This window comes from Acipenser ruthenus, chromosome 27 (assembly GCF_902713425.1).
Source record: "Acipenser ruthenus chromosome 27, fAciRut3.2 maternal haplotype, whole genome shotgun sequence".
Lineage (NCBI taxonomy): Eukaryota > Metazoa > Chordata > Actinopteri > Acipenseriformes > Acipenseridae > Acipenser > Acipenser ruthenus.
Genome location: NC_081215.1, coordinates 2,739,619 through 2,752,545, shown reverse-complemented (window position 1 = coordinate 2,752,545; position 12,927 = coordinate 2,739,619). Strand labels below are relative to the sequence as shown.

The window sequence follows — 12,927 nt, the reverse complement described above, 5'->3', positions numbered from 1 at the left end:
TGCGCTGTGCTCTGAAGCCCACAGGAGAAGCATTGTGCATGGAACCCTGTGTAACACTGATGTGCTTCCCCACCTCACTTCCCCAAGCTTGGATGATATAAAGTACGCCTTTAATAGGATCACAGATCAAGTTCACCAGAGCCTACGTTTAGTCAAACCAGGGTTAGCTGCTCTAGTAGTGGAATGCTCTTGTGTAATGAAGGGGAGCAATCCTGCAGTCAAAATAGGGTTCAGCTTTTTGTCCCTTTGTCTGCGTAATTGTTTTTCTTACTAGGTCAATCATTGCGCTCTGTTAAAGAAGCAAAGCAAGGTTCAAACATAGACTTATAGGACACTATTACTGTACCTGGACACATGATAAAAAGCTTGCTGATTTGCAAACTGGGACTGAAGGGAATATTCTGTTTTGTGAGGAGAAGCAGCAGAGATCTCTCACCCATACTGTGCACAGGCAAAGTCAGCTTTAAATGGCAATGCATATAAAAGCAACCCAGAATCCACCGTCAATATGAATTAAAAGCATCAACATGCCACATCGAAGAGGTATACATCACCAGATAATTCTTGTCTATTGGAAGACTGGGCCAAGCTATCGGCCATGCATCACTGCAAGAGACTATCCTGAAATAGAAAAACAGCACATCTGCTGGTTAACAGACAGCAATCACAAAACACATTTTTAAAAGGAACTAAAAGTTCAAATGGCTTACCAATGACATTGTAGTTATAATATAATTGCAATCTGCAGTCTGCAACACACCAAGAAATGTGGGTGCCACCTAGTGGTTGACTCTGTGTAAACAATGTTTGATTAATTAAAAACATTGGCAGTATTTTTCCCCCATGACTAAAAAAACTTATTTTTAAAACAGTTCTCAGGAAGTTTGGAGAAAAAAAAAACCTAGTGAACCAGGGCTCCACCCAGAGGAAAACAAAAAGTTTTGGAATTGAAACCCAACATATTTTGAATTGTTACACAAACAATAAATATAGCAGTGGTTTTAAAACAAATACCAATTAGTGGTAGGTATAAAATAACCCTAAAACTCAAACATACCAGAACAGTTCATATCTCTTCCTCCAATTCCGAAAAATGGCATTTTAAACCTTGGCAACAACAACGAAAAAATAAACCAGCCGCAGCAGCCAAGCAAGATATCAAAGCTGTAAATAGTTTTCTGAGAGCTCTCGTGAAGCTTGCCATGAAGAGGAGTCCTGTAACATCCTGATGAGACTGAGTGCTTTGTTCTGAGTGGAGAGCAGCAACTGAATCAAATGCCATCCCAACACAGTCACCCAATTAAGAGGCTTCACTGTTTGCTACTTCAGTGAAAACCTTTGCAGTTACAAAACACAAAATACAAAAATAACATTTCTGGATAGAAACGTACCAATTGTACTGTAACTAATATAAAATACAGGAGAAAAAAATACAGTTAACAAGCCCGAATTAACACTGGTCACCATTATTAGTTATTAGGCATCGTGAATTTGCATACCCAAACGATTTGAAATGAATACTCGTTTGTATCTGCTGAGGTCGACAGTGATAGATTGGATGGGATCACTGTTTAGAAAATGCATGGCCTTGTCTACTTTGCTGTGGAATCTCCAGGCAGGTCAGAAGATATATTCCTGGAGCCAGCATTGACCTTGAGAAGTATTCTCTCATCTGCTCGTGGAGTATTTGCCCGTTATTGACCCTGTGCGTCTGTTTAAAGTTTAAAAGGTCTGTGCCAAGGAGGTCAAGGCAAGCGATGGGTCCTTGTGTTTATCATCATGTCCTTTCTACTTCTTTTTGTGTCAGGTCACTTTGCAGTAATTCATTATGCTTTACTACACTGTGCTATCACGTGGTACCAAGTAGCAAATTTAAACACACAGATTACTACTATTGTATTGATACAGATATCAAGTTAGAAATATTGCTGCCAAGCTCTTCTTGCTATTGAAAAGCAGCAGCGTGTAACATATATCCTGTGCCAGCTAAAGATCTCTCCAGATAAACAGTACGGACCGCTTATCTCTAACTCAAATGTAAGATTACTGTGAGTCAGCTACGCAGAAATTGTCCTGTTTGTTTTGTGATGAGGCGGACGCTGCAGGGGAAACGGACACACACAATAAAGGATTCAAATACAGCTCTACTCTACCAACCGCATTCTTCTGCAAAACAAGGGCGGTTCCTGCTTTAATATGATAAACAAGCACAAATAGGAAACGGGTAAAAATGCATGCTGCAAGGGAAATACACAATATACAAAAGTCAAGATGATAAATGCTTGGCCAATGCATACATGGTGTTATAAGTTATCTAGTTTCAATTGCGACTGCAGTTAATCATTGTGGCAGCCGTAAGTGCCTAATTTCTGCAGGCTGGAGTTTGAATGTAACTATGCTTCTACGCTGTGCATGGGCATAAGCAACGTACAGCCCCACTGGTGCGTGTGTCTGTGGTACTGTGATCGGAGCAGTTTTCAGTATGCCTTCACAAACACACACACATAGAGTTCATTGCCAAACCAGGTTTCAAGCACGATGATAAAGTAAATATTTAGACTGCTCCAGTATTTTCTCATGGTTTTACACTAACCATAGGTTGGGGGCGAGTGGTACGGGAGTTCATAGGAACGCAAACATGATTAGTCAACCTGACTCAGAATGACAGAACTATGAAATACTAGAATTTCTAGGCTTTCATTGTGTTACGCGTTTAGAAGTTAAGAGAGTTGTATTTTACCTGTATTCAATCTTGCACACATTTAAGGAACAACTAATTTTATTCAACACGCCAGAGGCACTGCCAAAGCCGTTGCCATGGTTTCTGTTTTTACTGGCACAGTTTCTCACAGTGCTCTTCTCCGCACTATTTATCTGGATTCGTCCTCATATAATATAATAAAAAAAAAAATTCAAAGTGGCCTCCATTTTTTATTGGAAAATCATTGCTTAATTAAATTGGTTTATACTATATAAAAAAAAGTAAAATACTGTAGTTCAGTATTGTGGTACAATATTTAATTGTGTAGTATCATATCAAAACTATTATCCATATATCATCAAATATCACGTAGGAAACGTACATAAAAAACATACACTAAACTGAAGTGTTATTGTCTCTTTGTTTAAATTCCGGTGTTGGTTTTACATTATCCTCTATACACACGTAATAATTATACACGCCATAAACAAGACACTCCAGTATTGATAATGTATTAATTTGGTTGAAAAATGTCACTAGATGTATGTCTGTATTATTTGTACAGTAAACAGCAGCTCTCTCTAATTCAGGTTTTATTGCTGCAGATATTTTTAACACCACGTGATTTTAATAAAACGTTCTGTTGGGTTAAAGTTGTCTTGCTTTGTTTTTGTTACTTTCTCCGTAACGGTCGAATTTGACAGCAGCAGATTTAATCTGCACTGCAGAAGATACTGAAATGAATCCAGAAACTGGGTTTGGTTCAAGTTCATTCCAGCTGGTTTCTTTTATCGTTCACTTTGACAACGGCTAACCCCCATATAAGTAATGTGAAACCGTCTGGCAAACTTCAGTCAGTAAAGCGCTGCAGACACACGTTATAAAAATAAAATAAAATAATAAAAAACGTATGCGGCCTGAAAGTGTAGAATATAGCTTTTCGAATAAAACTCTTGCAAGCAGCGGTCTACATTAACCATGCAAATGGTTTTACGGTTCTAAATAGTGGATATATAAGGTTTTTTTTTTTTTCCTTCTTTTCCAAGGGAGAATCCCCCGGCGTTCTCCGACTCATCGCTGAGATGAAGTGTACTTTATATAACGCAGATCGAGAAGGCAGGTCCAAAGTCATACATTTCGCTCTATGTGTTTTACCTGTGGTGGCTATGTTTGCAAGGCTGCAGGACACTTCAGCACTCCCCGCCTGGAGACTTCAGGTAGGTTGAAGTGCACGCATTCTTTTTGATGATAGACAAAAATATATATAATCTGCATGCTTGCATTGGCAAACACCAGCAGGCAAACGGAGATCCCGTTAATGTGCACAAAACATTGCGTTTTATTAAATGATTATCTTATTTTGCAACGGTGATAGCATTTTGGTGTTTAGGGTTACACAATGAAACCGTTGTTTACCAATATAGTTTGGAAAGTGAATGCTGCTACAACCCGTCGTTTTAATTATTGTTGAGTTTTTATATACTTTAAGATAGATAAAGAGAAGGAGATGCGATACCTTTTATTGGACTAACTAAACAATAATTAAGCACATGCTTTCAAGACCTCAAAGGTCTCTTCTTCAGGTGAAAGTAGAAAAGATTGAGATCACTTTTTTTTCTTTGTCTCTGGACTGAAACAGCTACCATTTCATCTATATACAGTACTACCGTGTGCATATAGCAATGTAGGTCAACTGTAATACATTTTTTTTTTCAGTAATATGATTATAGGTGCTTTTTTCCATAGGCATTGTCCAGGATAAGCAAACGGTTATGTACATGGGAGGTATTTTCAGGACATTTAACCCCGTGTAATACATATGACTCATCTACAGGAGGTGCTGTTTCCGTGTTGCATTATTTGCAAACGCATACGGAGGCTGATGCAGGTGGCCAATAATTACACTATGAATACACTACCTGTCATTGCTGGCTCCCAGTCCAGCAGTGCAAGCAGCTATTTAGCTGATAGACAGCCCACCCATCTTGCTTGGGGAGGGAGGCATTTGTCTTATGTGCTTTGCTGAGAAAGCAGAGGCACCGAACTGTATTTGAAACCCTGCCACATGTGCACAGACTATACCAGGGATTCACATAAACCCCACAGTAAAATATAAAGACCTTTTAAGTGTAAACCAGATTAATAGATTTCCATTATCATTTCAATATATATCTATATACAATTATGAAAAGTCCTGTTATGTATTGATAACGTGGTTTTTTTCAGCTTTAATAAAATACAATGCAGTGAAAATCTGAAATGAGAATTTCACAGCATAACAAAACCTACGTAGCGTCTGTATTTGCACCACACAGATTCAGCCGCTGCTTCTGTGTTGGCTGTGTGAATAAATTTCTATTTAGGTGAAAGCCTGCATTGCAATTAACTGTCATTTGAGACACTAAACTAGACGTTGGCTGCATGGTGATAATCCCAGAAGGAAAATCATTCGAGTTAGAAGGCAGCCTCTCGTCTGCTCATCTTGAAGGATGCACACTTTTTCCTTTTCAGTTTATATTCCCGAGGAAGTGACTGCCTGGTCCAGCCAAGTCTAGGGTTATGTTTACGATACATGTCAAAAAGCCCTGAGTCCTAATTGAGATCTGCATTCCATACCTGCGTGGCAGGGAATGCACCCCCAGCCCTCCTTAATAAAAAAACGAATTGTTATGAGAAGCACCGATAAATCTCTCCCGTCGTCCAGCCAGAGGATCGCTGGCTTCTCAGGGCTTGGCAGCAGCCCTGAAGTGTTCCCAGAAAGAACTGGAAACATCTTAGGAAGGCAAATTATAGACTTGAAAAACAATAACTGAACAGCAATATTTCCAGGGCACCTGCTAATCAAACAGGTTTAGAAAACCACCGGTGATAAGAACTGGAAAACGCTACAGTATGTATCTGTTTCCATTTCTTTAGTCATCTGAGAATCTCCTTCAGCCTCGCAGTTAGAAACAAGCTGCACAAGGGCTTGCAAATTACAGGTCGATATGCAGGTAAAACGTGAGAGAGACACTGATATTAGAGGGATGCAGTCATCTGGAATTTCTTTGTCTTAGATCTTTTTGTATCAGATGGACACTACATCATATTAAAATGAGAAATCCTGTTTACTTATTCTTATTTTACAATATATAGTATAATATAGTACAGGCGATCCGAAAAATCAAAACACAACTCGCAGACAAAATATGGCTTTAGGGAAAATGCCAGAGTCAGACTCCCAGTAGGATTGTATGAAAACAATGCAGAGATCTTTAGGCTTCCAGACACATGCTGTTCATTTCCCAGACTGTATGTAAACATGACCGAGATCCAAAGTGATGCGATTCCAATGAAATTGCAGGAGCTAATTTTCTTCTGAACATTTATTTCCAAAATCAGCTGAATAAATCAGCAATTCATTTGGTGGTAGAACTACAAAGCAGACACGGAAATAAAATGGAAATCAAAAATACCCAAGTGAGCAAGGACAAAGCCTTTCTCTAACACTCCACTAGAGGGTGGGAGCGGTAGTTTAAAAGGTCAAATTATCAACCAAGAGTTTGTGATTCTCAACTCCACAACCATGCACTATCAGACCGTAATAAGAATTTCCATTCTTACCCTCTGTGAATGTCCAATCCATAATACTGATCCTAATTAAAAATACGTTATGATCTAATTATAAAAAGCATTCTAACAAGGATGGGATAGAAGCCTGTAACTAAATGGAATGAAGTCTGCACAAAAGTGTGTGCTTCATATTGTAGGTGTTTCTTTTTTTGTGGCCCGTGATGTCGCAGTTGATTCACATGACAGGAAACATTCCAGATGCATATCGTTAGCTGTGGTCTGCTCAGAAATAACTGAGTAGGAGGGACAGCTACTCTGTATGCTTGGTCAATGGGTTGTTTTGTAAACGTTGTGTTCTCTCTTGAGCCCTCACTTAACTGCTGTAATGATAAGATTACTACAAAGCCACTGCTTTAATTATCACCTTCCCCTGAGTATACCCCTGCAGCCTTTTTGAAATGGCAGTCTTTGAATTTATTTCTGTGGTCTGGTATGTCATTTGAGTACCAAGCTCTTGCTGTGGTTTGGCTGTCTTGTGACAAAACAAGATGTAACCTCAAAGAGGAATCTTCTGACAAAATTACCGTATATACATCCTAAATATGCATAAGTCTCATAAATGGTAAAACAATTGTAACAAACAATTAGAACTTCTTATTTTAGGAAATATTTGGATATTAAACCAAGGTAAGGGACTCAGATGGCACTTCCTGTATGCAGACAACTGGGCGCTGAGCTAGTCCTGTTCAGTTTAGTCTCTTGGGGCCACTCTTGGGCAGAATCTGCCTCTCCCCTCCTGGTTTCTAGAGCAACAGGAAATTAATGGAATCAGTACACAGTCCAGCTGTGCAGTGGTGAGGGGAGTGAGAATGTTTGTGGTGGGCTGATATCAACCAAACAGATTTGATATGAAACAGGCTGGATTCATCTAGTCTCTGTTAAACTGCAGAGTATCAGTGTCATGGGACGGTCACAATTTTTTAAAATTTCACAAGGTGTTTACTTGCAGTTTCATTTGACGTTGTATTTCCCAGTTTCCTGTTGGCACCCAGTCATGCTCTACAGGCCAGATGAATAACACATGCTGTTCTTGTCTGTTCTTTTCTTGTCCAAGGAAGAAGCTCAAACCTCCAGTGTCTTAGTAATTGGCATCCGAAAGGAAGCCCACTCCCAGCTACTGCATCTCTCACGGAAGAAACGCTACACTCTCACCCCCGGCATGTACAAATGGGACAAATTCAAACTCACATACAAGTACGGACCTACTGCCTCTCTGCATCCCTGTGCATGGCCACAAGTTGTACTCTTTATATCAATTACTTCTGTAACAGTCCTTTAGACTTCATTGCATCCCAGGTATCAACTGGGTGATGGAATCATGAGCGAGTCCCATAATTAGGGGACTAATTCCAACAACCAGGACATCACACACAAAGAATGCTTCTTCTAAAAACTGCTTTTACATTTAAACACCACATCCTGCTCCATGTTCGCTATGATTTCCCATTGCCATTTAGTTGTTAAAACTCCCTACATAAGAGTGACCCAAAAGTGTACATCCAGTCTCAGCTTTAACGTACTGGTAAGAATCGCTGCTGTTTCCCCACGGACAGGCTGCTGTCGTTCCCGCGGAACCTGATGAACGAGAGTGACACGCGGAAGGGCATGGCAGCTGCATTCACCATGTGGAGTGACGTCTCCCCCTTCAGCTTCAGGGAAGTGCCGGATGATCAGGAGGCGGATATTAAAATAGGTAACGTTTTTTCAACTCCCGCTTCTGTACTTGGCACCCCTGCGTCAGAGAATACTTTCCTGGGGGGGGGGGGGGGGGGGGCTTGTTATATTAGGAGTCCTGCCAAGCCACGCTGCTATGGGGGTACCTACTTAAATGTATTTTCTGAGATGCATCCACAGTTGAGAAATCTTGTTTGTGGAAGACACTGTGCAGTCACCTCTAAATCAGAAAAACCATTGGGCAGCCCTGACTTAGATGATATAGATCTTTATCATGCACAAATACAGGCTTGGTTTTGGGTTGCTGGTATGATAAAGGGTTGGCATTCCAGTTGGCACCCAGTTTTACACACAGCCCTACAGTCCGATATCTTTCCCTCGTGTGTCCACTGCAGGGTTCTACCCCATTAACCACACGGACTGCCTGCAATCGTACCTGCATCAGTGCTTCGACGGCATCACCGGGGAGCTTGCACACGCCTTCTTCCCTCCCACCGGTGAGATCCACTTCGACGACAGCGAGTACTGGGTCCTGGGAAACATGCACTACAGCTGGAAAAAGGGTAAAGAGTGCCGAGGCTCTGCAGCGATCAACCTGTAGACAGAAACCAAACCAACATGGCAGAGCGGCTCCAGCAGACTGGTACAAAACAACAGGAGAGGGATTAGACTGCTGCTGCTGTTAAAATGATTTATTTTTAAATTATTTGCTGTGTCATACCCAATTACCAATTCAATTTGTTAAGAGCAGGAATCAATTGAAGTTACTTTGTTATTACCATGTTAGTACAAGGTTATGAATTTCCCAAAATCTAATTGGACATCCAAACAAAATACAAATAATCATAAAGATTACCTTAGTGACATGGTTTTATAACACTGTACCGCTTTAGTCTATTGTTTAATAATTATCTCCTAATATTTATAACATTCTTTATAGCACATCTATTAATTGTTTATAACTGATGCCTATATTAATTTGTTAACAAAAAAGCATATATGGCAGACAACAGGCTTTTTGCCAAACTGCAACCATTCTAGAATCTAAAGTATTAAAACACCCATTAGCATCCCCTACTGGTACTATAAGCTAGCAGTGTTAATGTTACTACCCCAAGTTGGCTGTAGATTGAGAGGAAGCTGTCCCATCTGTGTTGGATAGGAGGCAAGTAACTGTACTATGTTGCGATTGGCTGTGGTTATGTTCGCAGGGGTGTGGCTCACAGACGTGGTTCACGTGGCAGCCCACGAGATTGGCCACGCCCTGGGGCTGATGCACTCCCTCAACCCCATGGCCATCATGCACATCAACGCCACTCTGACCGGGAGGAAGGATATCTCTCAGGACGAGGTCTGGGGTCTGCACCGGCTCTACGGTAAGGAGGGCTGGAAGCAGCTGTCAATGAACCGCTAGCCGTGTGTTTACCTGGGCGGAGGTGTATTGGCTTGAACAGACTGCTGGTTTCAGACCCTGATTAGCAATGAACTTGGAACACCTTCTCTTAGGCAAGACTGGGTAGCCAGTAACATTAGTGACAATAGGGGTCTGTGAAACAAAGACATTTGTCTAATGCAGGGGTGTCCAAACACTCCACTCCACTCCAGGTTTAACAGGTGAACTAATTAACTACCTTAGGGCATGTATGGAGGTTGAATTGGTTCAATTAAACAATTTAGAGAAGGGTTGGAACAAAGACCAGGACTAGAAGGGCCAACTGTGGCCACCGATGGTCAATTGTAACAGATCATTTTATACTACTGCTCATTACCTCGATATATTTAGTATCTTTTGAGTGTAACACTTCAGTGTAGAGATCCGCTTGAAGTGATTGCACAGTCTGTAAAATGAACTATTGCTTTGCTGTATCATGAAGGTTGCAGGGTTGTGCTGGTGTCTAATGCAGTTTACCTCTGAACTGCTCAATTCTCAACCCCTTCCAGGTTGTTTGGATAGGTTGTTTATCTGTCCCACCTGGGCCCGGAAAGGCTACTGCAACTCAAAAAAACGGCTTATGAAAAAACACTGTCCTTCCAGCTGCGACTTCTGCTATGGTAAGAAAAAAAAACAACAACATTTTTTTTTCAAAACAGGATATTTGTGGTTACTTAGTCCAGCAGACAAACATAGCGTTCTCTTCTCTGAGGTCAGCATGCTCCACATACACAGCCTCAGTAAATGAGGTATTGAAATGACTACTACTTGATGCAGTTTATAATCAAAGGGCTACACTCCAATGTCAAACTCCCAATTCCCTACCCTAGAATCTGTGTGTCACTCTTGATTAGAAAAGCAATTTTAATGCTTGAATCCTAAAAATGTTGTGGCTTGGCAGGCTAATATAAAAGTTCTGCTCCAGATTTTATTTATTTGTGAAACTGGGTCATGTAAATATTTCACAGATCTATGCAAGAAGACAAAAAGTATTTAATGGAATTAAACAGCGTGCCAATTTCTCTGTACAGACTTCCCCTTCCCCACCATAGCTCCAACCCCCGTCCCTCCCAGGACAAAAAACAAACTCGTCCTTCAAGGAAAGAAACTCACCTTCCGCTGCGGGAAAAAGATTGCTGCGAAGAAAGGCAAAGTTTAGTAAGTTTCTTTTGATTATTTTTTTGACTGGAGAACAAGAGCTTGTCAATACTGTGAAAATGTTTTCAGGTTTGATGCAGGTTTCCCACAGTAACGAAATTTAATAGATTTAAAAAAAAAATTAGTTTCCCTGCCACAAAAATACAAAAGCTCTCTTGGTTGACTGTTCACGTGAAACAAATACCATTCCATAATTATAATTGACACCCTGTGTTTCCAAGCTCTGCAGAGACCCAGTAAGGAATAACCTCACATGCACACTGCAGTACCACCAGAAAATCCCACAATCAGTGTTCTTCCAAATCACACATTCAGGTTTCATTTCTTTTCGTTCCAGCTGGTATAAAAATGGGGAGCTGTTGGAGAAATCCTACCCAGGTTATATCTCTCTGAAAGACGACTACCTCAGCATCGTTGCCAACGGCATCAACGAGGGAACTTACACCTGCATAGTCAAGAAGCACAACAAGGTCCTGACCACATACACCTGGAAGGTTCGGGTTCGATTCTAACAAGACAGTCTCATCTTCGAATGGGGGGAGGGGTGGGGGGTGGGATCCAATACAGTTCAAGAACTTGTATGTAAACCAATGTAACAAACACACACGTCACATTGGCAGCGATGTTTTGTGTGAAGAATTAGGGACTTTCAAAGAAGTGCTCTTCAGGCACCGTCTGTGGTTAAAATTGGGTCAGATTCGACAAGAATAAAAGTCAACTGCTATACAGTATGAAAAAAAGTATTATTTTAATGCTAGGCGCCTATAAATCTGGGATTAACAGCCTTTACAGCCTGAAGCAGTCTGTTTATCTACCAAACAGATGCTGCCCATGCTTCACCTCACACTGCCAACTGTACCAATCGAGTTCCAGTTTCTCGGCATTAAAACAAAGCATTCATACAGGGCTCTGGATAGCCCACCTGAACTCATTCCAAAATAGAACTGTCACATTCTGTCGCCGCAATAGAACTCCGAGACACGTCCGTCAGGGATGTGGGTATACCCCATATGCTTGAGCAACGTGGCGCAAACACATGTGAAAGTACATTTCTGTAGCCTTTGCGTCACAACCAAACAGGTCCTGTACATTTAGAACCAGCCCAACCTAGAAAAGATTAGTTTCAGAGCAGTAAAGCTCCCCCAATATCCTGCCTTTATCACAGTTTTGTTGTAATTATACCAGTTGTCCTGATCTTATCAAAGTTGTCGACACAAAACAAGAGTACAGTACAGTTACAAAGACTAAGTGTTGAGCAGATTTCTGTTAAGCAAGAAAAAAAAAATCTATTTAAATCTCTCACTTATTGCACATATCTTAATCCTCGTCCTTAAACTGCTACACATTGGTTTAGTCACCTTTGCCTCCAATCTCATACTTTGTTGATTTGTGGTATGGAAATTAAAATATGGAAACAGGTTAAAATACAGTAAAACAGCACTGTTGAGTTTAACTAGGAAAATGCCAAAAATAAATGGTGATGGATAATTCCTGGCACAATATTGCATATATAAAAACATTTCCTTCGCGCTGGACGCTACAGGAAATCACTGCACCCTCTTTCCATTTACAAAGTGCTGTCAAGGGATGGAAGTCTCATCCTAAACATCTGTGCTAACAGATCTCCATGAAACGATTCAAAAGGCACATTTATAACAGTACAATAGTGTGTTCCACAGAATTATATATATATTTTTTTCCTGGGCTGGAAAAAGCCACTTTCGTTTTAGAAACTCACTCAGACCTTAAGTGCTGATAACAGAAGTGTAAGGGATAGTGCAGTAACATTTGTCTACTTGACTTTAGTTTCTTTTGGAACTACCTTCTTAAGATTTGCTACTAGTTTCTGCTACATTCTCAGGGCTTGAAATCTGGACTGCCTTTACACCCACTACTAGGTTTCAGAACTACCATCAATGAAGTATATCAGGATCCAGGAGTTTGAGCAATCACGCTCCAGCTGAATACAATCCTCATTTCTTAAAAGCTGCCTGAACAACTTCAATTTGTAAACCTACAGACTCTACTGAGCCTTACTCATGATGAGACACAAGCAATCAGAGTAAGCAACAAAGGGTTAAACACGAACAGCTTGCTTCTTTGGGGTTTTACACTCTTGCTCAAGCTGTGCTTCAGTATTTTTTTTTTTCCTACTAGCCAGGATTCCAAGAACTTCAAGATGTGTTTGTTACATCTGATTCACTTCTATTCTTTTCACACAACCAGGCAGGAAGAAGTGTGCCAATCGTCCTTGGTCATGCTCAAGCTGTTTTTAATTTACTATATTAAAATAAAAAAGTCTCCCTTTCCAAATGCAAAGTTTTGGAACTACGAATCAAAAGAACAAAAT

The 12,927-nt window shown here is 40.5% G+C and overlaps 1 protein-coding gene across 2 annotated transcripts; it reads left to right on the top strand.

Annotated features, from left to right (window-relative positions):
• The first annotated feature begins 3,410 nt into the window (after nucleotides 1-3,410).
• LOC131701828 (matrix metalloproteinase-23-like) lies at nucleotides 3,411-11,113 on the top strand. Of its 2 annotated transcripts, none has more exons than XM_059001989.1 (8): nucleotides 3,411-3,918; nucleotides 7,372-7,507; nucleotides 7,867-8,006; nucleotides 8,383-8,550; nucleotides 9,199-9,363; nucleotides 9,929-10,039; nucleotides 10,451-10,577; nucleotides 10,915-11,113. In XM_059001989.1, the coding sequence occupies exons 1-8, from the start codon at nucleotides 3,846-3,848 to the stop codon at nucleotides 11,087-11,089; spliced, it is 1,095 nt and encodes a 364-aa protein (XP_058857972.1). In that variant the 5' UTR covers nucleotides 3,411-3,845; the 3' UTR covers nucleotides 11,090-11,113. The 2 variants fall into 2 exon arrangements, with proteins under 2 accessions (XP_058857972.1, XP_058857971.1); XM_059001988.1 differs by having other exon boundaries at nucleotides 3,414-3,918; nucleotides 7,368-7,507.
• The last annotated feature ends 1,814 nt before the right edge of the window (nucleotides 11,114-12,927 follow it).

Coding starts and splice junctions, on each gene's coding strand:
- LOC131701828 (XM_059001988.1), top strand. CDS start 3,784: ATGAAGTGTACTTTATATAACGCAGATCGAGAAGGCAGGTCCAAAGTC. Junction 7,508..7,866: donor AAATTCAAACTCACATACAA/GTACGGACCTAC, acceptor CCCCACGGACAG/GCTGCTGTCGTTCCCGCGGA. Junction 10,578..10,914: donor GCGAAGAAAGGCAAAGTTTA/GTAAGTTTCTTT, acceptor TTTTCGTTCCAG/CTGGTATAAAAATGGGGAGC.